Raw genomic sequence first — 26,530 nt, 5'->3', positions numbered from 1 at the left:
TTCTGTTTCACACTGGGCACTGTGATGGCACTGGCAGCAGCACCATTTGCTGCAGATGCCAAACATTTTCCATTATAGGACCACAACTTCAGATCCCAGCACTGCCAGACTTGTTTTGGCTGAAGTTCCTCAGCTGGATGCCAGCCTCAGGCTTTGTATGTGCTCGCAGGGAGAAAAACATTCATACAACTTCTAAGAAGTTCTGGGGAAATCCTTGTAAGGCCTTGATACTTGGTGGGGACATTGTGGGATACCTGGGGGGAAACCACCTGAGTTTGACAGGTAAATTCTCCAAAGACACGACTCCACATGAGGGTGAGCATTCCCTGCCTTGGGGCTGAACAGCTGGAGCAGGGATTGCCTGGGAGCTGCTTTTCCTTGTGAGCAGTGCCAGGGTGCACAGCAGGGACTGTCTGGCTTTGCTTCACTCCCAAGGCTGATTAAGCAGGGACGGGAAGGAGGAAACATCTCAGAGATGAGGATTTGGGTCTGGATGAAGGAGAGGACTAAAAGAGAGGCTGTAACAAGGATTCAGAATAGACTGGAATAAAGAGGCAGGAAAGCAGAGGGCTGGGAGCATAAAATAGGGAAGGGAGATCACCACCAAGATGTGAAGTTGAGGCAGGTCAGGGACTGAGATGTGGCTCCAAGGTTGGGGATAAGGAGCTGGGAGGATGCTGGATGATGCATCCTGTCACTGTGTAGGGATTAGGCAGATCTTCCACTGCATAATTCCCTCTTCTGGCCAGAAGGCTGCTGTAGTGCTGATATGGGCAGTCATGTTGTTTCTGTGCCATCTCTGGGGGCTTTCTGCAGCTATCCTAATCCTCATTCCCATCCTGCCCCTCCATGGCTTACCCAAAGGTATGGCAGATCCATTCTGTGCTGCTTTGAAAGATGGATGTGGGGGTGGAGAGAACAGAGGGAGTAAGTGTAGGATGTGAAGGGCAGTAGACGACTTCTCCAGCAGCTGTGTTTGGTTGGATGAATGAGACTGGCTGAACAGGAGAGATCATCACAGACCATCAAAACCAGCACAGCTACACCCTCCCAGTGTAACCTTCTCAACAATCCCTTCCTTCCCAAACCTTCTCTGCGCAGGGTGTGTCCAACAACTTGTCAGACTCTCCATTTCACAAAAACCCCAGGAGCACACAAGCAGCTTTGTAGATTTCTCTGGTTGCCTTTAACTTCTCCCACATCTTCGTGTGGCTGTTCAAGGGGCAGTGAATATCCTGCCAGCCCAGCTGCAGTGTGTGGGGGAGATCCAAGGAAGAGAATTATCCATGAGTGTGCAGTGGTGAGAAAAATCTCTTCTGGAGTCAGGCCAGGCAGGCATTTACTGTGGTAGTGGAGTTTTCAGACTGTCTTTAGCACATCTTATGCAGATAAAATATTGCTGCTACACTTACATCTAGTTTTAGCAAGAGGGACAATAAAATTCCAAGCTGCATAGAGAAATTTATTGCATTATGAATGTTGACTGAAATATTGCTCTTTATGCAACCTTACCAGGGGCTGGTGTGTGCACAGCCATGTCCTCCTGGAACCTTTGGAATTAACTGCAGCCAGGACTGTCCATGCCACAACGGAGGACACTGTGACCCTGTGACAGGAAAATGCCTCTGTACAGCTGGCTATATAGGAGACAGGTAAAAATCAACCCCCAAAGCCTTTCATTTTAACCATGGACTGTCAATATTTATATCCCTTCTAGGACTTCTTTCCTGAAAAATGGTGTTATGTTTCTATTGCTCCAATTAGGTTCATCCTTCTGAAGCACTTCAAGCAATATAAATGTGGCAATGTTATTACTTTTTATTGGCAATGCTCTCCATTTACAGGGGGTTTTAATATAACTTTTAAAATTTAATGGATTAAATTTAATTTAGATATTTACAGTGATAAATTTAATAGAGAGCATTACATGTTTACAAGATATGTAAATGAACTATCTTTATACAAATTAATATCCTCAAGAGTAAGCAATGCAGCAGTTTAATGTCTCCTTCATTCCTCTGTACTGCTGTAGCACTGAGCCATCTCAGCCACCAGCAAAAGGTGATAAATCCTCAAAATTTATAAACGAGAGCCTTCACCCATGAATCGATCAGAGCAGATGATAATATTGTTTTACCAAGGTGTCATGGATTCAGCAAAATGACTACACAGCAAAGTCAATGAGGGATTGCAACACGTGCTGGCTTAGCCTCCAGCTAATCCTGGCTAACAAAGGTTGGGAAGCGCAGTTAAAGCAGCTCTCAGGAGTGACTTTTTGCTGGGGCTGTGGCACCAGAGTTTGCAGAGATGCTAAAGCACTTTCTCCTCTATGTTCCCTTTTTTATTCGGTCTATACTGACATATGCTACAATTATATTTTTATGCAACAAAGCTCATTGGAATTTCTCATTTCTGCCTTTACTGTATAATCAGCAGGTCGCTGTAGCACAAACATCCAACCGTCAGCCTGGGGGAGGGTCAGAAGGCTGCTCCTTCCCGTTAAATGTGGAGCTTCCCTGTTTCCATTTTATGGACAGTTATAATTGGAGGGCGCTCTGGAGTTTATGTCAGGATTTGCATGAGGTTGAACATGGAGGAAATACTAATTATTTCCAAGTAATTTGGAGGAAAAACATCAGTGTGCCTCTCCTCCCCATTCTCCATCTGGAGACAGTGCTTCCACATATGTGATACCATATAATTCCTGTTTCTCTTTGTCTCCTTGTGGAGACTTTTTCACTAAAGGAGGCAACTGTGCAGCCTGGACCTTTATACTCGTGACCACACTTGAATCTCAAGCCGTTTCCAGTGCTGGCCATGCTGGGGAAGGCTGACAGAGCCTCTCTTGCTCTCCTCATTTGGTTGTTGCACATCCTGATAGATTCCTGGCTGTAGATGAATCAATCTAATCAAATGTTGGAGCTGTTGGGAGCTCCCAGCCAGCAGCCTGCATCCCTGTTGGGGATGAGGAAAGGAGATGGGAAGAGGATTTTACTGCTGATTGCCTTTGGAGAGGGGCTGGAGAAGGCATCTCAGGGAAGACATAGCAGGAGCTCACAGGGATTGTCCTTGAGCAAAGGGAGTGCAGACTCATGAGATCTGTACTTGGAGAAAAATGAGAGAGATTTGGACTCCAAAGAGAGATGTAACTTGGGAAGGGAGACAATAAAAAAATAAGGCAGAATTAGTTGGGAGAAGTGGAAAAGAAGGGAGGGAAGGTCACGTTCTGGACCTGCATCCAAGCAAAACCCTTGGGAATTACTCACCTTCCCTATCCTGGAGCAGGGAAGTAAAAGACACTGAGAGGAGAGGCAGGAAAGTAGAAATGCAAGTGTGTGAAAGGATGAATGGCAATCGGATTAAAAAGGTAAACGGGCAGTTAGGAAAGCTCTGCTGCTGAGGGATAAAACTGAATTAGCCTAGAAATTCCCACCTTTCCAACGAGTTCCTGGAAGATTAAAACATGTTCATCTATCAGCCTTTAATCCCCCTTCCATAAGGGAAGGGAAACCTTAGGCCTGTTGTATCCAGCTGCAGTTCTGCCGCTCACTTGGCCTGGGCAGCACAGGTTTGTAGTGGCTGTACTGGTTTGTTCTGAGCACACACCTTCCCTTACCTGGCTGGGGGCCCATTGATTTCAGTGAGGGACAAGGTCTTCAAAGAGTCTGAATGGCTTTCCTTGGTTTTGTGTTCACACCACAGGGGCAATGGGACAGACCAGGCAGCTCCAGTTTAGCTCAGAGTCTGTTTTACCCTCTGCATCTCCTGCAGCTGTTGCAGTGTCACAGCAAAAAGGAGAGCAGGAGAATCTGCTACACAACAAAACACTGTTTGCTTTAACATTTTACAAGGCATTGAAAAAAGTCTTCTTAATAATGACAGATACTGTGAATAACAGCAATAAAGAAATAAATACACTTTACCTACTATCATCTTAAAATTGTCAATAAGTACTATATAATGCTACAGTTCATCATCATGTGCAGAAGATAATAACATAGAGTTAGATAAATATCTGTGGAGATGAAATGGTCATAAAGGTCTGTGTGAGTGTAATTGCCACACTTTTGTTCCTTACCTGTTTTCCAAGAGTGGCACTGCGCTAAATCTCTGGGAAATTGGCAGCACTGTTAATAACTGCAGGATGCTTTGTGCTCACTGAAATGACTGGATCTGTCATGGAAATGTGTGTTTTACAAACTGGAAAGGAATAATAGCAGAGGCACAGTTAGAAGCTGAGAATGGAGTGTTTCAGAATTCAGTGGCTTACGGGAAAAGTGAACATGCTGGTTTAGCTTTGTTTTCCATATTGCCCTTAAATCTAAAGATTGAATCATAACAGAATAAATCTCACATTTATTAGAACTATATGGGCAGATTTACTCTCCTGTTGTTGTGTTCGTACCTGTATCTCTTATCTCCAGGTTAGTGCATTTTGGGTGGCTTTTCATATTTGTCTGTGCTACATAAATATGATCACTGTTTCAAAACAAAGAGAACAGCCTAAAAAACTTTGCAGCATTATACCTTAAGAAAAGGAAATTGTGGGAAAAAGTGTAGGTGCATGTACTAAGTTCATCTGTTAAGCAGGCTGTCTTCTGTTTAATATTTTGTGAAATTGCTTCCATTAATTCTACAGGTGACAGCCATATTACCCTATCCCAACCCAAATAATTATAGTACATATTAAAGTTCAGTGGATATTATAATACGAATCTCCCCAGATAGGCAGAAAGCAATGTAAATTAAACAAGAAACATAACTAGGGCTTAGCAGCTCATTTTGTAATTTAATTGAACAATGTATCTGGTTGTTAATGGTGCTATGGACACATTAGATTGATATGTTGCAAAGGAAAGATGTTTAAGTAGAAAGCTAATTCCTGCTGTGATTATTCTCATGTTCCAGAGGAGTCATTATTAGTATTCTTTGTATAAAATTCATTAGCGGTAGCTGCTTGATCTCCAAATAAATAAGTTGGTTAAATTGTTAGTAGAAAAAGGCTAATTATGTAAATAGATTAGGTCGTCAATATTTCATTTCCAGATGCTTTTCTCCCTGCTAGGTAATGCTTCATCTTCTATAAATATAGAATGATACAGTGCACTGTTGACTAAGAATTCATCCCGTGGAGCACAGAGCTCTCCTGCTCACTCCAGGGTCTGTGCAGCAGTGGAGACATGAGGAGCTTCACTGTTCCTCCTTGCATTTCATTTGCTGTAAGTGTTCCAGCCCTACTGCTCCCATTCTTTGCTGGCTCTTTCATTTGCAGCTGAGCCCCCTGAGAGCAGCAGGGCTCTCTCTCCCTGGTGCTTCTCCAGACTCTTTCCCTCTTTGTCCCAAACTACTCTCACTTTGGATCTTATATGAACTCCTCAACTTGGATTTGCAACCAGCAACTGTGTTGGTGCCTGCTGGAATTAAATCACCAGCCAGGCCCTTTGCTGTGTTCATTTATTTTTAGTAAAACATGATAATCTCAAGCTGCAAAAGTAATACCCTTCTTATATACTGCCTGTGTTCATTGCAGTTTTGCCTGGCTTGCATCACACATTAATCTTTTATTACTGATCATTATATTAACTCTCACCTGCCAGCTGTGAAATGACCTGCAGAAAGACATTTAACAATTGCCTCCATCCACTGAGTTTACAGTATACACTTTAATCAATGCTCAGGCTTAAATTAATGCTGATAGGCAATTTCCAATGCCTGGCATCCATGTGATAAGGGAATTGGGCTTTTCTGGGCTTCTTTTTCTGTTTTTATTAATGGAAAAGGCCTATCTGTATTTCACGGTGGATCATGTAAACTGTGGTACTATCTCATTGCAGAATTTTGAAACCACTGAATTGTGTCAAGCACAGATTCAGTTGCTTTCTTCAGGACCTTAGGTGAGCTTTTCCAAGTAGAAAATAGTCTCTTAAATTGCTTGTGTAGGACAAGGAAGCAGACTTTTTGGCAGATCTCAGAATGTACCCAAGTAGGGAGATATTTTTAACAGTGCATGGAAGGTACAATTTAAAACAACCCATATGAAGTGTTTGCAGGTTCCAATTTTATGTGCATCAAATATTAAAAATGCTGGCAATTTTTAAGAAGATTTTCCACTAAGGAGCATGAAAGTGATTTTTTTGAGATTTTATACTACTGAGCTACCCTGGAGTAGGAGAAGAAAAGCAAATTTAAGCTTTTAGTTACTCAGAACATACACAAAACACAAAGGGGTTTCTTTTCTCCTTGTTGATATAAAACTGGTGCAATGACAGCACTAAAACATTGCTGGAGAACATTTTGCTCAATATTGCTAAATACACTTTCCCTTTTAACCCTCCTCTTCGCTGAAAGGGCCATGTGCTTTCAAGGGAGGTACACAGTCCTTCTGTGATAAAGAGAAGTCAAACAGGTGAGGAGTTCTATAGTAAAATATTTTATTGCCTATCAGAGTCTTACGATTGATGAACGCAATTGTCAGGGTCCAGGAAAGAAGAACACACTTTTAAATGAAGGTAATATTAACTAATGCAAATTTAGCAGGATATAATTGGGCATGGATGAATGCAGTTTCTCTTAGCAGCAATTTGCAAGCCCAGGATATCCCATCACTCCGGTGATACCATCAGTTCGCAGTACATTACTTAAATAAATGAGCAATGATTTTGTATTTAATTCATTAACAAAAAGGTTCCTGTGTAAAAGCCATGTCCTGATGAGATTGTGCCTGTGACTGGATCCTATTTCCCCCATCCCATGGCAGGTGTCAGGAGGAGTGTCCCATCGGCACCTATGGCTTCCAGTGCACACAGACCTGCGACTGCCAGAACGGGGCCAAGTGCTACCACGTCAACGGAGCCTGCATATGTGACCCTGGATTCAAAGGCATTCACTGCCAGGAAAGAATGTGTCCAGAAGGGTTTTATAGCCTCAAATGCAACAAGAGATGCCCTTGCAATATTACCAACACCCTCAGGTAGGTACATCATGTAATATTCTAGTGCAGGGACTGGTCAAATTAAAGCATTGGGAAAAAAATCAGTTTAACTACAGCTACTGTCCTTTTCTCTGTAGTTTTTAAGTACAATCACAGCGTGTTTCTCTGGATTGCAAAACTTTGATTTAAATGACCTCAGGTTTGGAACCATAAGCCTCAATGCAGCCAGATACTAAGCACATATCTGTTAACAACTCCGGTTACTCCTGAAACAGCCTGACTTAAAGCTTTATCCTGTAAGTCTGCTAGGCATAAGAACCACCAGATGATGCCCATATGTGTGGATAATAACCCACTGAAGTTTAAAAAATAGATACATGTTTACGGAAGTCCATGACTTTGCCTCTTTTTATGACATGGGCTTTCTTATTAGATCTATAGACAGCAAGGGGACTTTCAACATGAAACCTAATTTGCTTCAGCTGATGTCTCGTGGCAAATTACCTTGTTGGAAACACTTGAGGCAGATGTATAAATAGACTGAAATCAATATCCCTGAGCCAGTCTGTGGAACTATAACATGGTCGACATTGTCAAAACAGACTCCTCACGTGAGATTATTTTTGCTCTTCGTTCTCTATGTGTATGTGGGAAATATTCAGGAAAATAAATATCAGGGAATTATACCTACAGTGGAATGAGCCTCACTTAAAAGGTCAGGGTTTGATGTTTTATTCCCTTTTTTGCTTTAAGATCTGATTCTTGAGGTTCTCTTTACTATGATACAGAGTCACAAACAGACTTGAGCACTTTGAATTTACTTTCCTGTTGCAGGTTTGAGTAAGTTTTCCAAACCTTGAAATGAAGGAAGAATTTAAGATTCTTCCCTATTACCCTCTTTGTTACCTTTAGTAACTCCTTGCCTTGTTTACTGACTGCTGGAATTGCTGTTTGGAGAATCTCACTCCCTGTCTTGCATTAAAGGAAGCCTGCACAGCCAAACCCCCTGGCCTGAGCTGTCTGATGTTCTGGGGCCACAATTCCTCACCTGCACGATGCTGAGCCGCTCAGCTTCCACTGGATTCCCTCCTTTTTCTGCCCATTTCTGTTCAGCAGGCAGAGCCAATTTAGGGTTATGTAGTCTTCAGGGAGAGGTGGAGATAATTGATGCCCAAGCAAACATGCCCTTGATACAGACATTCTTCAATTTCCAACCAGACGGGTGGGGACCTGACTGTCCTGCTGATGATGACAAACCCACCTTGCCATGTTGCTGCTGCTAAAATATAAACACACTCAATTATGTATGCAAGAAATAGCACCTCATTTGTGTGCACACACAGACACACACAAACACTTCAGGCAAATCTGTCTGTGCACTTGAGATAGACCCTATTTGTTTCAGTCTTGGAAATAAACAGGTGATTTTCCTTGTGAATTCAGCTCTGAGTTGTGAGGCTTTGCTTAACTGAAAGTGAGAGCTCACAATGGATTATTTAAAAACTTGTAATTGTGGTGATACAACTCCTGTGCAGCAAGAGAGCTCCAGCACAACTGGGTTTGACAGCCAGCATCCAAACAGTTTGAGGCTCCCAGGGAGCTCTGTACAAGAGGCTCCCATCGCTTCTGATTATGTTGTGTATCATGAAATCATTGCAAAAAATACCATCCCTGAGGCATGAGCAGCACATTATACACGAAAGATTAGTGCTGTGTTGTACTGAGGATGGGGGATGCCTCAGGAATTACTGCAGAGTGAGCTGAGGGATAAATTCCTATGTGTCACTCCTGCCAGCGAGTGTGGCTCCAGCCTGTGGTAAATCCAAGCTGAATTGCTCCTCAGTGTAAACTCTTCAGGTGTACAGGAGGGTGAGAATATGCTCGTGCTCAGCAGCTGACACATGTGTCTTCACCCCTCCTGAGCCTGCAGAAACCTGTTTTTTGTGTGCCTGTATTCCAGAAAGGTGGAAATTGAGTGGAGGGACTGCAGGCCACAGGCAAGGCTGAGCTTGGCTGCTGTTTCTCAGCTCCACGCTCAATTCATTAAGAGTCTTTTAGGTGGAGTAAGACTGTGGGTTTGAGGGTGCAAGAATTCACCCTGTGTTACTCAGAACTACCTGTGAGGTGCTCTGAGAGTTTGCCAGAGGATCTTTTCTGAAAAGACGGACTTGTATCATCCAGCTGTGAGGAAAGAAGAGGTCTCAGAGAGGTTTGAGAGAGCTCAGAAAGGGGGAGGATTGAATCCTCTCCCAGCTCTTTTCTGGGCGTGTGGTCATTCCCACACACCCTGCCTGTGCCTGGTTGCTGTCTGATGGGAACATTTTATTCCTTCTCTCTCAACACTGCTCCGTCAGCTTCCCTTGCAGCATCCTCTGCTGAGATGGTATCTCTGGTTCCTTAATAAATGAGTCTGGTCTTTCTATTGATAAAATCTCCCTTTTTCCTACATCTTATCGCTGCTGTTATGGAACAAAGGGATATCAGCAAGCTGTAGATGGGTAAATGTTCTTTCATTCATCCATGGGATTTCAGCTCTCCACTTTTCCACCAGCTCTGCAGAGTGCTGTCAATTGCTGAGCCAAGGAGCATCAGAGCTGATGGAAAATGACCTTTTCCAAAGGCACTCTGTATTCTGAACAAATCTTTGTGGTGATTGTTTAAGCAGTCCCATACAGTGCACTTCTCTTCACACCCACCTCTTCCCATTCCTCCCTGAGTGTTTGTCCTTGCTGAAACAGGCCTCTTCCAAAGTGACTCGTTTACTCACAGCCATCTATTTTCCCCAGGAGCAGTTTAAGCTCTTGTGGTCCCCAAGTTGTAGGATAATTATATAAACACTTGTAGAAGGGAACCTGTCCCAGGTTTTGTCTCATTTGATCTGGTTATTGGAGAGTTGACTGGAACAGAAAGTTCTGAGGGCTTTGAGGAGTAGCTGAGGAGGAACAGCAGGAAACACACAATCAGCTTTTCCATTTCCATAGATCTATCTATTTTAATGTCTGAAGAGATTGGTGTGATCATCTAGTCTAACCTCCAGCATGGTAATGACTGAAGGACACCATCCAATAATTTCTGCATCAAAGCACACTGAAAGGCACTTTGTACAGGACTTTGAACAACCCCACAATTAGGTGATTTAGAATGTGGTGGTGACTTGGACTGTCCTTCCACAGGAAAGGGTACACCTGTAAAAATCTCCCTTCTGCAAAAAGCCCATGTTGAGACAGCCTACAGTGGCTGGAAAGGAATAATGCTGGCTTGTTTTTTCTGTCAGGCAGGGAGGGAAATGAACAGCTGGAATAGTCCTGGCCACCCACCCTTCCTGAGCAATGGGGGGAAGGCAGCCTGGGGAGCCATATGCCCTTGGTAATGTCTTTCCTAGGTCAGAGACGTGAGAAGGGAAGGAAGACACTGGGACAAAGTCAAATGGAATGGACAGATCTCCAGAGGCTCCAGTTACTGCCTCAACACCGGCAAGTTGGGGAGGACCAAACCCCATGGAGCTTTCAGGAAGTTCTGCCTTGATCTGACTCAGTAATGTGCTGGACAAGGCCGGCTTTGAAGACGTGCTGAACTGAAGCAGTGGCCCTGCAGTCTCACTGTGGCCACTGCTTTAAAGCAAGAGGCATTTCAGCAAAGGAGAATGAATGTAGTGTGGACACCATAAAACAGGATGTTTTAACCTAATCCTAATAAGGATTAGGCTGTTGTTAATGAAAATGAGATGACTGGTGCTGCTGTACAAACAGAAAGTCAGGAAATTCAACGAGAAGGTGTTGCTTTGACTGAAAGATGTGTGGAGAACAAATTCAGAACTTGGAACAGGATGTGCTGTCTAAAACATTTCTTTTTCAAATTTGCCTTGAGAAATTTACCTGGTTTCCTCAGATTTCCTCATAATTAGATGCTTAAAAAATTTAAAGGTCAAAAATGCCTTTATGCTTTTCAGTTCAGCTAATAAAATTTTTAAAAATTAACCTTTTATTGCTGTTAATGTGGCTCAAAAGCCAGGGATTGTACAGTAGCTTTCAAAGTGCAGCAGGAGCCCTGGAACCCTTTCCTTTTCAGCGCTGTTATGTGCTGTGGACAGCTCTGTTCCACCTCTGCTCGGCCTGGAGCCACAGGAACACTTGGCTGCCTGCGTTCACTCCTGGTTTCTACCCTGCTTCTTCCTGTGATGCAGGAGAGTTGAAGAAATAAAAGTTGTTAAGATTCAATGCAAACTGCAAAGCATAACACTGCCAAAGTCTTTGGAGAGTGAAAGGTTCCCTTGCTGCTCCCAGCAAGGGTTGGAAAACAGATGGTGGTGGGTTTGCCTTTGGGTTCCATTTGGAACCCTCCCTTCTCTCTTCCATCCTTTCAGTGATCCTTCTGCAGAGGAATTGTTTGTGCTCATTCATTTCAGTTTATTGGGGGCTGGAGAAGTGCTTCACATGCACTGTGACCCCTGCTGGCAAAATCTTACATGGATATACACAACAGGAAGGTGCGTTCAGAACAGGAGGGGAGGAATTATACAGGTATTTATACAAATTTCTAGCTGTATTTGCTATTCAAGCTTTATTCTACCTCAAACTTTTCAAAATCAGTCCAAATATCATGTAACTCACTGGGCAGTCTGGGTGCATGGATGTTTGGATGGGTGATAGATGAATTTCCAGGCTCTGTTAGATATCTAACTATGTAATTTGACCAGAATGTAGTCGTACAAAATGCCAGCAGAAGAGAAACCTTCCTAACACACACATATATCCACACATGCACTATTTCTGCATCATGAGCTGCAATATATTTTGCATGTAACTCTGCTCACTTTAATTACTGGAATAGTTCATACAAACCAGAGAGAAAAAAGAATTAATATAAAAATTTTGTACTGTTTAGTGATATCAGCTGCAGATCTTGAAAGGGTTTCCAAAGAAAAAAAGGCATCATTTTAGAAATGGGAAAAATGAAGGCAGAAGAATCAGTTAGGTGGCCAAGATTCCCTGGCAGGATTGGAAGAGAACAGCTGCCTTCTGCAGTTTGGGAAACCATCTAAATCTCAACCCTCCTCAAGTTAATGCTGCATCAGGCACCTTGATTGTCAAACAAGTGCTTTTGAGTTAGGAGAAAAACAAAACCCTGATCTGCTCAGGCTGATAACAAAATTATCCTTTCTTCAATGGGAAGATTATACGGATGGAGGGACACAAACATCTGCATCAGATTTTCCTGGCTCACAGTCCCATGAAGCATGGGCAAGGCTTTATTGGGGCAGAATATGCTCTCAGACTTCTTCTGGCCCTTGTTTTGGGTCCAAGTTCCCTGTCTTCAGGGAGGAGAAAGGAAAGCCTGTTTGGTTTTGATTCTTGTTTTAGTGTGTGTCAGGATGAGTTTTAGTCCTTAATCCATAGCTTGTATCCCACGTAAAAAAAGCTGTCCCTGCTGATGAAGGAGCCAACCTCGGAGTAAAAATTCTTAGTGAGTGTAGTATTTTCTACTGAATTGTCATAGACTGATTCAAATTGCCCTGGTCATACATTACCTTTGAAAGATTTAATTTAGCTAACAGATGCAGTTCTCATGGAAGCACATGATACCTGTAGTAGTAGTGGAAACAGAGAAACACAAAATTCAGTTCAAAATCCCTCTTTAATGTTGAGCTTTCTGCTGCTGTTAGGTAATGATTAATAGACACAGGGGGGAAACCCGAGCTTTTATTATTTTCATCTAAATGTTAAGAGGGGCTTTGTGAAAAACCATAATTTCAGGGACTGCTTTGTCAGAAGAATTTCATGGATGGTAGTTTGTTAGGCTGATGAATTGTTTTAATTAGTCAGTAAAACACTATTTATGATGAAACATTTGACACTTAGAAAATTTGATCCTTTTTATTTGCAACACTATATGACCAACCTCTCCTACCAGTAATTGCCTGAAACGTACTTGGAAATTACGTTTTATGAGGTTACCTTGAAAATTAACATATACAATATTAATTTTATAGGTGTAAAGAAACCTATTCAGTCATGTCTACAATCTTAAACTGTAGCAATAAATAATCATAAAGGAAAAGAAATTGTTCCTGTGATGCAAAAAAACCAGGAGACAGGCCCAGAGAGAGATCCCACCTTGCAGAAGTCTATTCTTCTTGTTCTGAGAGTAAAGACAACTAGATTTCTGGCAATATTATTTCTCATCTCTCTCACTGAGGACTGAACAGTGCCATTACTGTGCAGTGCTGTGGTGCAGAGGCCCCAGAGCATCTTGAGCTCTCAGGTGCAGCCTCACACTCCCAGCTGGCCTTAGACAACATCCCCCAGAAACCTCCATCCCTTCAAACCAGGAGTTAACACATCTTCAGCCTTCCCCTCCTCTCCCAGTCCCAGCCCCAGCCTCCTGCTGTGGGAAGGTGGTGCCCTAAGGAAACCTCAAGGAGGAAAAATGCCAAATAAAGATAAACTGTTTCATGCAGGAGGAACAGAGGGGTGAGTGTTCCACCTACAGATGGAGAAGTACCAGGCATTGTCCAGTGTTCTGGGCTCGATTCTCCTTTCTCCTTTTCTCTCCATGTGCTCTCACTACAGTGTTGAATTGGCTGAATAGAAATGAAAGCCAGAGGATTAATGTTGTTCATTATCCAGCAAAAAGGAACTTGACTCATTTCCCTGCACAGCTGTGACTTAGTCCCAAGGCTCCTGTTAACTCCTGTCCTGAGTAAATCCCAAGGCTTCAGGTACTGATCAGTTCTGGTCACCACGGCTGAATATTCCCTGCAAAATTCTTCATCCAAGGAGAGTTTTCCCTTCCAAAGCACTTTCCTTTCTACCTGTGCCTACAGGAAAGTTCTGCTGAGGTGGCACTTGCTTTTAAAACACAAGTGGCAGTGCGATGGGATGGGATGGGATGGGATGGGATGGGATAGAATAGAATAGAATAGAATAGAATAGAATAGAATAGAATAGAATAGAATAGAATAGGAATGTTGTGCCCCAGAACTAAGGTTCATCTTCACAGCTCTCTTGATTGCATTCCTCCACCCACTGGAATTTCTCCTATCCCTGAACATTCTTAGCTGGCTGTATTACAGCCAAATAGTACAGCACATACCTGCCCTATAGCTGTAAGGATTAATGGTGTGGTTGATGTCAGTAATCCAAGTCACATTGACTTGAAAATGGAAGAGCATAGACTTCAAGGTGTAAACTACCCAGTGCTGTGGCAGTTCCCAGATGGTAAGAAGTGCTGTGCTATTTAGCACCAGATTCCCTATTCACCACCCAAGTTATACAGCTGCTCATGTCCACAACCCTAAAGAGTTTCCAGGCTTGTGCTGTTCTTAGTGTGACATGTGAAATGTTCTGGGCTGTATTTTTCCTTCCTGCCCACATTTCATTAACATCTGTCTCTTCATTAGTTGCCATCCTCTGTCTGGGGAGTGCAGCTGCAAGGCTGGCTGGGCTGGGCTCTACTGCAATGAGACGTGTCCCGTGGGCTACTACGGCGAGGGCTGCCAGGTGCCCTGTCCCTGCCACAATGGGGCCGACTGCGACAGCATCACAGGCAGCTGCACCTGCGCCCCAGGGTTCATGGTGAGTGGGGCTGGCCATGGGGAGGGGGTTCATAAAATGGCTGCAAAAATAAAAGAGGTTTTTAACCTTGTTTGAAATAATATTTGCATAAAAGCAGCTAAATGCAGGTGATTTTCACCCATTTTGTGCTAAGTCCACATCACTGTCCTTTGAGCGGTGTCAATGTATGGCTGCTGGTTATTTACTTAACATCACTGTTCAAAGTTTATTACTATTATAAAGATAAAGGTATGGTTTCCCATAGTATATTCTAAGTCAAGACATAACAGAAAAGGTGTCAGATTATTGTCTGCCTGGAAGAGCAGAGAAAGAATTCTCATGGCCTTTCAGCATGTTCCTTGTCAGTCACACTGTGATTTTAATAGATGAAGATATTTTAAAATGTTACAAATGATAGAGCAATTTATGTCTTTTCTGAGCCTGTGTGGCAGGTGTCTTTTACCTGAGCATCAGAAAGAGCTTCAAACATTCTGAGGTAAACAAGCATGACATTTTATAGGTGAGATATAAAATGGCTGAAGAAACCAGCGAAGATGAAAACATCAAGAATTCAGAGTTAAAAATTGCCAAGCTGCAACAGAAAGTATTGGGACATGGATCCCGGTGTCCAGTCCTGCTAGGGCTGGGCAGAATGGAATTCTTGCAAGCAAGTTCCCTGCTTATCTATATATGAAGCCACTCCTCTTCAGGAACACACCGTGGAGGAGAAGTGCAGGCTGTGTTTAAGAAATGATACTTCCTAAAGGAAGAAAAATACTTTAAAGAGAGAATTCCACCAAACTTCATGAGCAGTTGGCTTTCTGTGTCTTTCATTTTACATGATCTGTCCCCACAGGCCTATCTATGTTTTCTATACTATTGTAACAACTATGAGTTATAATACTAAGTTTACTAGAAATCAAGGGACAGGCTGCACAGCTGTGACAGATCTATAGTGTGGAGGTCCTGTATGAGATTAGTGAGATGCCAAAGACTTTTTAGCCTCCTTTCTTTCTAGTTCCACACCTGAGCTTGTGATCCCCAACTAGCATCTGCAGGGCTGTGCAGCTGGAGTTATGGCTTAAGGACACCTTTGTTCTCTGCCTCGTGTCAGCAGCTGAACCTGAAAGTTGGAGCTTCCACTGATTTCCAAGGGTTGTTTCAATGCCAGATATTGCCAGATTTATTTAGGTGTGAGGGGCTGTACTCAAACGCATGCGTACGAGACAACAGTACTTAGAGATGGGGGAAAAAAAAGAAGAAAAGGTCTTTGAGGTTTGATTCCCAAGTCCACAAACAGAAAACAAGAATTTATCTTCTCTATACAGTACTTGATGCACAAGTGGAGGAAGGATGAAGGCAGCAGCATGTCAGTAACAACTACAAAATAAAAAGATGCCAAGATCCTCCTTCTTAACAGGAGTGCTGTCCAAATTTGCAGCATAAAAGCATTTAGGGACCCTTTACTGTACACATTTTTAAAAAGCATACATTGTCCAATATACATTGCCCCAAGGCAGCATTAGTGCAGGCAGAAAGCCTGGGAAGTTCCTATTGCATTGCTTCAAAATAATATTTAATTTCATAATAAAGAGCTTTCTTGCATTGACATTTAAACAGCTTGGTTATTGAGGATAGCTCTATAATCACTGAAGCATATTTAGGCATTAGTATCATTGCTCTCACATAATATACTATAATCTCTGGCAATTAGTCCATGAGGGGAAGTAAAGCCTTGAAATTGCTAATTTATTGCCTCTGAAGCATATTTGTCATTCGTGTGCATGCCAGATGAACTGCAATGGTTCTTTCAAGTGCTGCAGAACACAGGCTGTGCTGAAAAGTTGCTGGGAACCTTTTCCTCCCACCCCAGGGTGGTGTCCTGCTGGGATGCTGCGGGCAGGGAGGAGGTGAGCTGGAAAAGGCTGTGGGGCCAGAACCAGGCTGGAAGTGCCTTATCCCAATGACACACTCCAAGCCAGGCTTTCCCTTCAGATATTCCTGCCTGGCTCTTGCTGAGGCAGCAGGGGAGCTTTGCCTGGGGATAGAGTTTTGCCCTTGAATTGGGCGAGTCTGCGAGCACCTGTTCCGAGTTCAGGATGTGTCCTCTGGCAGAGCTGGCAGTGGAGTGGTGCTAATGCAGAGCTGGGCACAGCTAATTATTCACAAAAGCCATAATGAATCCCTCTTGCTTTTTCAAGCATGAGGCTTGGCTGAGGCAGCCACACGGGCAGGAATTTTGCCATATAATTGTAAAGAATAAAACCAGGAGCAACATCTTATATTTTACAGCAATGTTTGATCTACACAAGATCCTAGGGCAGAGCAGGCTGAGGGGCTTCTAAGACAGGGAGAAGGAAGAGAATATGCTGGGAGATGGGATATAACTGCAGAATTTTATCTGCAAAGGCAGAGAGGTTGGACCCACAGGACTTTGGGATTACTGGCCACCCAGAATATGCAGTGCCCAACGTAGGACAGTGTTTTCCTGACAAAGCACTCCTCCAGCCCACTCCTCCAGCACAGATGGTGGGTTTTTAGCTCACCCTGCCTGTGTCAGGGCAGCTGGGCTGGGTTTCAGGATGAATCATCTGCTCTCGCAGCCAAAACAGGGACATTTTGTTGGGATGCAGAACAAGCCATTAAACACACAAAGCATCTGGTCACCTTTATTAAATGTATTAAGTGAAAAGGCAGCCATCCCATAGGCTGCCATGTACGTGAGCAGAGCACTTAATTTTTGGAAATTTAAGAAGACTTAAGTTGTAAAATAAAAATGTATATGGTAGCTTAAAGAAAATACATTATTTATTAGCTGTGACATTTCCAAAAATTAAAATGCCAAAGCTAAATAGTGGTGAGCTTGCAGTTTAGGGTAGAATTTCAAAACATTTTTTGTCTTATTTTTTCAATGAATATTTTGGGTCAGACTCAAGAGCCAGATTTGCACGTGTCTGGCTCTAAACCCAAATGACAATGTTGTAAAGCTGTTACTGGGTACCAGTACAGGGTATTTGTATGAGGTGCTGCTGTGACTGTGCTCACACGAAGGGATGGGTCTGTTTTACCTCTGTGGGTTCTGAACCACAGTGCAGAACTGGGTGTGGATTTGACTGAGGGGTCCACAACCCAGACAGGCAGCATACAGGACAATAAAAACAGGATAATAGGAGCAGAGGAGACACAACCAAATCATCTTCCCCAAAATCACAGAGCTGCTCCCCATTGCTCCACAGGCCTGTTGGGAATGCTTTGCTTCCTGCATCCCACTTGTAAAGGAGGAAATGGCTGTATCAGTTTAACTCAGATGATTGCAAGGAATCACCATTACAAGCATGCCAAGAGGGCATTTCCCTGCATCTGGGACTTTTAACATAATTTGAGGGTTTCCCCGTAGCACTGATGTGATGAATTGCCAGAATGCTCTTCTGAAGAATGGTTTTGTAAAGCTGTTCTGCTGCCATCTCGTTTGTGACCAGAAGGAACCTGGCAAACACATGCAGGGAGTGCACAGATTAGCCCTAAAAAGCACCCAGGGAGAGTCTTGACTGGTAGAAATTGGATCCTCACTCCCACGTGGAAATGGTTGCTGCTTGCAATAAATTACCCGGATGCTATTATGGGGATGGCGAGAGGGGTTGTACTAACTTGTACCTCCCTTCCTTCCAAATTCTGCTCCAACATGTTCTCCTACAAGTCCACTAAACTCAGGTGTGCAGGAGAGATGTAAAAGAAATCAGGACTTGCTGTGTCCTCTCTATCTTCTTTTGGTTTTGGTTCATTGAATTTTATTCCTGTAATTCAATAAATATGGTGGAGAAGGCCAGAGGATATGAATTAAATATGACAGGAGACCACAGGAATCCTGACCTTGTGTCTCACAAGAAAATCTTGAAACCAACCCCCTGCACATACCTATCAGCATTTTAGCTGCTGAAATCATTATAAATGCTATTGAAATACAACTAAGTTCACCTTCTCCATTGCACAGCTAATTGCAGCTTCCCTGAAACCAGTGGCTATCTAGAGACCTCATCCCGGGCTATGCCTTTGTTTCTTTATGGATGCTTTGTTTTCTTCTTTTGAAAAATGAGTTTAACTTCAAGTGCTTTCATTCTGTGTGTTGTGGCAAGGAGAGACGTAGTTAAAACATTTCTCAGCCCAAGACACTCCGAGAAAACTTTTAACACTTCTCTGTGGAATGTGCGGTCAGCTTTTACTTCGGCAGGCACTTAGGTCTATATTTCACATCCAGATGACAGAACTTATATTACTTTAAAGAATTCATCTATTTATGCTGCTATTTTTTGAAGACCTGTCTGCTTTTATTGAACCCTGCGTGCTGGCAAGCAGAGCAAGCACTTCATCACCAAAATGAAAGAATCCATTTTGACATTTCTCTATTCACTGTATTGGTAGATCCCACACAAGCCAATCACATTCAGCAAAGCATGGAAACTACAGCAGTGGTGATCTCTTACTAGAAGATTTTTCAGCTTTTGGAATGACTCTTGGATTCCCTAAAGCTTCGCAAGATTTATCCCAGTACTGTTCATCTATAGCTATTTGCATCTCCTGTTGGCATTGCATCAAAATTGCATTTTAAAAGCACAATTAATGCCTTTCAAATATATCCTGATAGAGGTGCTTATGTGTATGGATCTCTGGCTGGGCTCAGTGGGAATCTGGGCACTTAAGCGCTGAAACACAGGCTTCATTTCGATCTGTAAGTCCATAATTTTGTCTGGCATGCCTGAATTTCTCAACATAATGCTTTCTCTACCACAGGGGTAAAAATTGCTCCCAGAGTTTACATCAGAGTAAAACTTTACAACCTACCTGCACATTGAGTAAGAATCAGCCCTTGTAACACACAAACAGTAGCTCGAGCACTTAGTAAAAATAAGTAGAAATTATAGTGCTCTAAAGCTATTCAAATGCACAGCAAATGCACACCTGATTTTGTAATGGATAATCTCTTGGTCAGTACAAACACCCACACACAGACTCAGACCAGTCTTAGTCTGCTCTGTGCCTACTCAGTGAGTAAAATGACCAATTTACTTTTCCACAGAATGAGGAGGACCATGATTATGGTTTTTAGAGGTCATAAGGACTTAGAGGTCCAGTCCAGTATTCCAGCCATAACTGGCTTCCTTCTGGCACATACCACATCTCTTGTTCCCTGAAAAAAACATACAGGAGAGAAAAAAACACTCTTTATATTAAGAAAAGTGGAAGCCTGTCCTCCTGTCCTACATCTTTAAAATTCTCTCTGTTGTCTAAAAGAAAAAAACAGAATAAATAGAGAGGAGCACCTTATCTTATCTTCAATTGAATTTTCCCTGAAGGACCCAAGTCCCAGGTAGGTCTGGAGAAATTTGAAGCATCGTTGCCTGTAGATGTTTTCTAAACACACAAGGTACAAATTTATCAGAGTATTCCCTCTCTTCTATATATTAACTTTCATCTTTATTCTAAATGTATCATTCTTCACCACTGCAGAAGGAACCAGGGAAAAAATGAATGAGACTTCTTTGTGTTATAAGCCCGTGGTTCGGTAGTAAAATTATTTTCTAAATTTCACAAAATTCTTAATATAAAAAATGAACGTAAGGTTGAAGATAGTAGATCTGGTTTGGGGGCTTTAACTCATTTAAATGATCCATTTCTCTTTGAGATAATTCCAAAAGTACTTCAGTGGAAGCTCATTGCAGAGCAACAGGGCATCTCATCAAAAGGTTTAAAAAGAAAAGACCAGGGGAAAAAATCTTCAATAGAGCCTGTGTCCTTTTATCCTTGATTTACTGAACATATCAGTTACCCCCCTTTGTTAAGAGCTCTTTTCATTTTTAGGTATAAAATAAATTCAACCATTTTATCAAGATGTTCTTGTTACCAGCCACCAGTATAAATTTTACTTGCTGTAGGTGGGGGAGAGGTTTTCTGGCACAGCAGTTGTCCAATTAACTGGAGTATCACAGGCAGCAGGAATGGTTTGCAGGGTCTCATTTCATGAATTACCTGGGTGCAGGGGGAAGATGCATTTTCTTCTCACTGGTTTCCCATTTGTGTCCATGACCCAATGTCTCAAACCCACGGAGAAAGGAGAGGAGCAGAGGCAGAGGGGATGAGGAGAGGCACCCTCACTGTGCAGGTGAGTCTGAGCGTGGGCTGCTGCTGGCAGGGCATGAATTATTCATTGATAATAAAAGTAAAACAAGTTGTCTTAGAAGCTGTGGAGCTACAAGAGTCTTGTTTGCCACAGATTTCTATCCTTAGTCCTCCAGCCTCTCCTGCCCAGCTGCAGTAACGCTTTCAGGTCTCCTTTGACACTTTACCAGGCAAGGGACGCTCAGGTGGGCTCATGGACCTCAGACTCACTTAATCTCTCTCTGCATAACCAGGTTAAAAGTACCATGGATCACATTCCCTAAAAAAGGAAAGAGTTTTGCCTGAGCAAAGGCTGAGTATTAAGTCAAGACATAGAAGAAATTGATTCCCATTCTCCCAGCTTTTGAACTCTTTCCTGGTTATTGTTTTTTCCTTTGTTTCACCTCAGTTATCCAAAAGTTCTTAGTAGAGTTAATTTTAAGAAGTTTGGGAATATCCCACTGTAGCCCTGAATAATTCCTCAGCTACCCCTGAAGTAAAGAGACATAGACAGAGGAAAGGCCAAGCCAGCCCAGGAGGACTGTCCTGGTGATCCCAGAAGCAGCTCAAGAGAGGAAGTCCCTGCTTGGATACAGGGAACAGTGAGATGCAGCTGAAGAATCACCAAAAGATCTGGAAGATGCAAAGTGTTCAGAGCAGGTTTGAGAGGCTCATTTTGTCGAAGCCAGCAAGAAGGAAATGCAGTCTCTGATAACAGATATCAGTATCAGTTTTAGGTCTGGAGGTGATGTGAAAGGCAGAGATACGGAAAATTCAACTAAAATAACTTTAAAAAATGGAAGATGTAGCTGTGCCCTGGGAAACCATGATAGAAGTCAAAAATTACATTCACCTGGTGTTTAAAAAGTGGATAAAAATCAGTCTGTCACAACGACACAACTAGGCCCCCTACACTCACTATGGCTGCATCCCAGATCCCTCTTTTGGGGTTTTGGTCTCTGAGGAATGCACTCTCCTTTGAACTTGCATTTTCTTGGTGTCTTCTAGATAGAGACAAGTCTGAAAGCTCAGCAGATAGTTTTTTGAAGCTTACAAATTACTTCACAAGTGGATGTGGAACAAGAAGTGGATCTCAAGCAGGCAACAAAACCCTCTCTGTTCCATTACAGCCCAAGAGTGAGCTGGGAAAATGTTTTTGAAATGAAGGAATTGATATTTTCCCATTGGACAGAACTTTTCCTGTCAGCTGGGCTGCAAGTTGGAAGGTCTGAGTTTATAAACAGAAATCAAAACACCTCACACCCAATGTTTTGGTACATTTTCCACATAAATAGAACTGATCGCAGATCATTTGCACTTATCAAGATTTTTGTGCAGTCATAGACCAGATGAAAACTGCCTCTGAATCACATCTTGATGTCCCTTTTTATTGTTGACATCTTGAGTTTTCTTACTCACTTCCCAATGCATACAAAAGAACATATTTGAGTGTATGCAATGGCTGTGCTTTGATTTTTCTGTTGTCCATTGGGGCTAATAACAGTCTATAAAATTTTTCGTCCCAAAGCTACTCGGCGTGATCAGTACAGACTGTGAATGATCTTCCCTTGTCTGTGCAGCACCCTGCATGGAATGACTTGGTCTCAGTCCAGCTCCCTGTGGATCAGTGTGTACATCACAATCCCTATTTCCATCAGGAGCCACCAGCAAATTTGCTGGCACATTGAGCCTTTTTACCATTTCCCTTCACAAACCATTGCTTCAGGTCAAGCCTGGTGATGTGGCTGTGTGATCCATCTCGAGGTCCCTGTAGGGCCTTTTTTGGACACACAGAGCACAGGTACCGAGAGCTTTTGGAGCAGCACCCCTCATGAGCACTGTGGGCCACCCAGCTTGTCCTTCACCCTTCCCAAATGGCAGGTGAAGCTGGAAAATCAGTCCAGCTGTGGGGTGACACTGCCACACGTCATTCAGGAAACAATGGACATCACCTCAGTGCAACGGAGCTGGATGTGAGCTAAGCCAGGATTTCAGAAACTCACAAATGGATTCTTCTGGCTCTGCTGAATTACAGGAGGAGATAATCTCCATTCCAGTGCCAACAGGGAAGATCATTATGGGGAGGCCACCTGTGTATTCCAGGCTTTCAGACCAAGCCGCTCCCCTATTGATTTTGATATCAGTGTTTTATATCAGTTTTATATAGGTTTTTTATATCAGTGCTGTCAGTCAGGCCTGGTGCTGTTCTCTCCCAAGCTTCTCTGGACCAATTAGAGATTTCTGCGGGAGCACCGGCGGCTGCAGAGCTCGGGAGCCTGTGTTTTCCCAAAGCCTGGCAGTGCCCCTGTCAGCATCCGGCTGCAGGAGCAGGAACAAAGGCTCTGCTCCCACCTCAGGGCATTTGGTGGATGCTTTTGAGCAGGTGAACTATTGTACCGCAGTGTTTAACAAGGTCACTGAATGCACAGGACACAGTGGCTCCTGCTCAGCTGTGCAAACTGCAGCCCTTTCTTTGAATTCAGTGGAACTTTTCAGAGCCTTTTATGAGCTATTCCATTTCATTTTCTCTCCTCACTCTCTTGTCAGTGCACAAGCTGCAGAAATTGTCTGTGACAGCTCAAATTCTACTTTGTCAGTTTACCTGAACACAACTGCTGCCTTCAGTGGGATTGTCCCAGATACACAAGAGGGGGGTTTGCCTCATTGTCTACTTCTACTAATGAGAACTTACTCACTCACACATGGAGTTTGTAATTTGATAAGAACTCTGAGCAAGTCCCAGGTCTTCTCTTTCTTCTCATATTTACTTTTACTGGGCTCTGCTGCAGTTTTATTTACCCAAATAACTCCAAAGTGTTTGTAAGTGGGTCCAAAGGAACCAACTTGGTACAGAAAGCCTGAAAGCCCCTGCCTTTGTTGCTAGTTGACATATTTCGTGTGTTTTATCCTTAATTGGCAATGTGGCTGTGTCAAATTGCATCTCCCTTCCTGTAGCCTCATTCAGAACCAGTGGAGCTCAATATTCTGCTCAGACTGAATATTTGATCTGAATTTTGCAGAGGGATGAACTGCTTGCCAATAGCAGTGTCTCCTGTCATCTATTAGGCTTCCAAATGTATATATCTTTATCCACACTATCTGTGAATCTATGCATGAAAGCATTGGTAGCTGACTCTCCTGGTAGTTCAAATTGCAAACTAACTTGATTAAAACTTCCTAAGGACAGGATTTAAATAATTTGCACTTTATTTTCTGTGCAACTGTAATGTCAAAGACTTTGTCCTTTACAATCACACATGTATAAATGAAAAATCCTGATTTTGTTTTCTTCAGCCAAAGAGCAACTGAAATTTTACCAGATCTTGAACTCTTTTGCCATGGGGTTTTGGATTTAGGAGTATCTGTGAGAGTTTGGAGGAGATACCTGTCTGTGTGTGGTCACCCAGTTATTTACCAGCTTTTCAGAATTACATCACAAAGCCCATTACTTTAGAGTTTACATCTTTTCTTTTTTAGATGCTTCTTATTTGCTTTGATCCTCTCACCTGTGGATCCTGCAGCTCAGCACCAAGGTCCACCACAGCTGTTCACATCATCAACCCTGTTCCTTGGTGTTTTCCATCCACATTGCTGCTTCCATGGCTCCAGTGCTCATAGCAAGGGGCCAGCTGAGAATTTCTGCTGTGTCCAGCACTTTTGGCTCCTCCTGGACTCAGTTTTTTGGTGTGTGGACAAGAGTTCAAGTGTGCACTGATGGACTGATTTGAGACTGTGCTTGCACATTGTCCTTAATTTTACAGTGCAGCTGTGGAAGAATTCTAAAAGAAAGTTTGCAAATAATGCAAAACTATTGGGATTGTCAAGGCAGTAGCAAATCTGGGGAAAGGTTCCTATTCCTGAATGACTGGGTATGTTGAAATTCAGTGTTTAACAATGCAGAGTAATAGATGATAGAGAAATAATGTTAAGTAAATACACAAAAGATGAGTTCTAATTTAATTCCTGCTATTCAGGGAAAGAGATCAGGCAATCACTGTGGGTAGTTTTCTGAAAAACTCAACCCCTCAATGAGTCTGAAAAATTCAGATGAATCCAGAGTGCCTGATGGAATAGTTAGAATGATCAGGATGAGAATAAAACAGGATGGAAAAGCCATATTTTTGGTATTGTGTAAACCCATAATATATCCAATTCTCAAATTACTGCACACAGCTTGGCTGATTCCTGCTTACAAAGGATAGAATGGAAATGGGGACAAAGATCATCTTTTATATGGAATGATTTCTATAGAGTCACTTGATAAGCGGGAACTCGGCTCCGAAAACAGATGGCTGAGGAGGGATCCGATAGAGATCTGTGGAACTGGGGATGGTGCACAGAACATGAACAAGGAATGGTTATTTACTATTTCTAATAACACAGGAACAAGGGCCAACCAATTAAATGATTGCACAGCAGGTTAAAAACAAAGAGAGTGCTTTTCACTGAATCCGTAATTAAGTTGTGAAATGGCTCCCATAAAATGGGAATAACAGTAGGATGATTTTGCTTAGAGAAGGGGTCATCGAGGGTAGGGATGTGAGAGGTCTCACTCCATGGGGGAAGGGGAAGAAGGAATGCATTCTTGCTACTTATCACAGTATAAGAAGGTTCCCAATTAAAAATCAGGCAGTGGGTTTGAAGCAAGCAGATAAAGATGTTTCTTCTCCTTTGTATTTATAATTAAACTGTGGATCTTCTTGCCAGAAAACATCATGGAGGATGAAGGTATAAATGATACCTTTTATTTCCAGTTTTAGCTGATGTCCTTTTGCAGAACTGTTCAGACTCGACAGCCAGAGCCCACATTTATTATTGCAAAAAAGTCAGGAGGCCACAGCTGTTTTACAAGGTGGATCTTGAACTGTGCCACTCAGGCTCTGTGGATAGAGCAGAAACCATCTCAAATATCCAGGCAAAGGTGCTTCCGTAAAACAGCTGGGGCAGAATTGTCACAGGCAGCTCTGGGTTCCCACTCTGAAGGTCACTGCCTGGCACTGAAATTCTAGTCTGTATTTCCAAATGGCTCCTGTTAGCCACTGGTCTGTGCTGCCCAAATCTGGGAAAGGAAATGATGGAAGTGCACAGAGTGTGTCAAAATCTTCACTTTGCTACAGTGGTAACCCCAATTTTGATGCCTCTGTTTAGAAAAGGCAAAAAAAAGAGCTTTTTTAAAAATCTTCACCAGTATATTCAAGGACTGTGGTTTGGTATTTTGACATTTAGCCACCTTCTATCCCCAGTTTGGACATGAGTGGCTTGTTGGGCACATCATGGAGAACACATGTGCCAGGGATATACTTCTCAGGGGTGTAAATAATTCCCACTGACTTGGAATAACTCATGTGATGACTGAGCTGTTTTACCTTTGGGGATATTTAATTGTGATCTGGCCATGGGTTTTGGAGCATTTTAAAACAGCAGCTGATCAAAGCTGGTTATAGTGACAGCAATGAGCCGCCCAGATGTCTGTGTCTTTACAGCTTCCCCCGGGTTAAGTTTAAAATATTCTGAGAGTTTGCTCCCTGCCTCACCTGTATAAATCTGCAGTGGCCCTATTCCAGGTTTAAATTCCAGGTTTCGATTGCTTTAACTAGAGGGGACTTGGTTTCCCAGCTTGGCCCCACATTGGACATGAGTAATCCCTCTGGAACTGACATGATTTATCTGCCTTGATAATCTACCTGGTTTACCCAGTCTAAATCCAATCTGCTGTTTTTGGAGAGGTCCCTCCTGGATAAATGTGTTTTGTGATATTCTATTAGGTGAAAAGTGCTGACTGCATAAAAAAATATTCTTGTTCAGAGGTTGATGATCGTCTTTTGTACTCTCCACACTACTTTCCTTCTGAATACATTTAATTATATGATGCTGTATTCATTGCCTCCCTGAC

The 26,530-nt window shown here is 42.7% G+C and overlaps 1 protein-coding gene across 12 annotated transcripts in view; it reads left to right on the top strand.

The window, feature by feature from the left end:
- MEGF11 (multiple EGF like domains 11) overlaps positions 1-26,530 on the top strand; it is a 255,686-nt gene that overhangs the window by 167,476 nt on the left and 61,680 nt on the right. For all 12 annotated transcript variants that reach the window (XR_005602740.1, XR_005602739.1, XR_005602741.1 and 9 more), the window contains 3 exons: positions 1,516-1,652; positions 6,758-6,970; positions 14,331-14,505. Coding sequence is in view for 9 of the 12 variants with exons in the window: in XM_039557502.1 (XP_039413436.1) it covers positions 1,516-1,652; positions 6,758-6,970; positions 14,331-14,505 (525 nt within the window). In the remaining 3 variants the exon portion in view is untranslated. The remainder of the gene's footprint in view (positions 1-1,515; positions 1,653-6,757; positions 6,971-14,330; positions 14,506-26,530) is intronic.

This window comes from Corvus cornix, chromosome 10 (assembly GCF_000738735.6).
Source record: "Corvus cornix cornix isolate S_Up_H32 chromosome 10, ASM73873v5, whole genome shotgun sequence".
Lineage (NCBI taxonomy): Eukaryota > Metazoa > Chordata > Aves > Passeriformes > Corvidae > Corvus > Corvus cornix.
The sequence above is the reverse complement of the archived record's forward strand: the minus strand, read 5'-3'. Positions and strand labels throughout refer to the sequence as shown.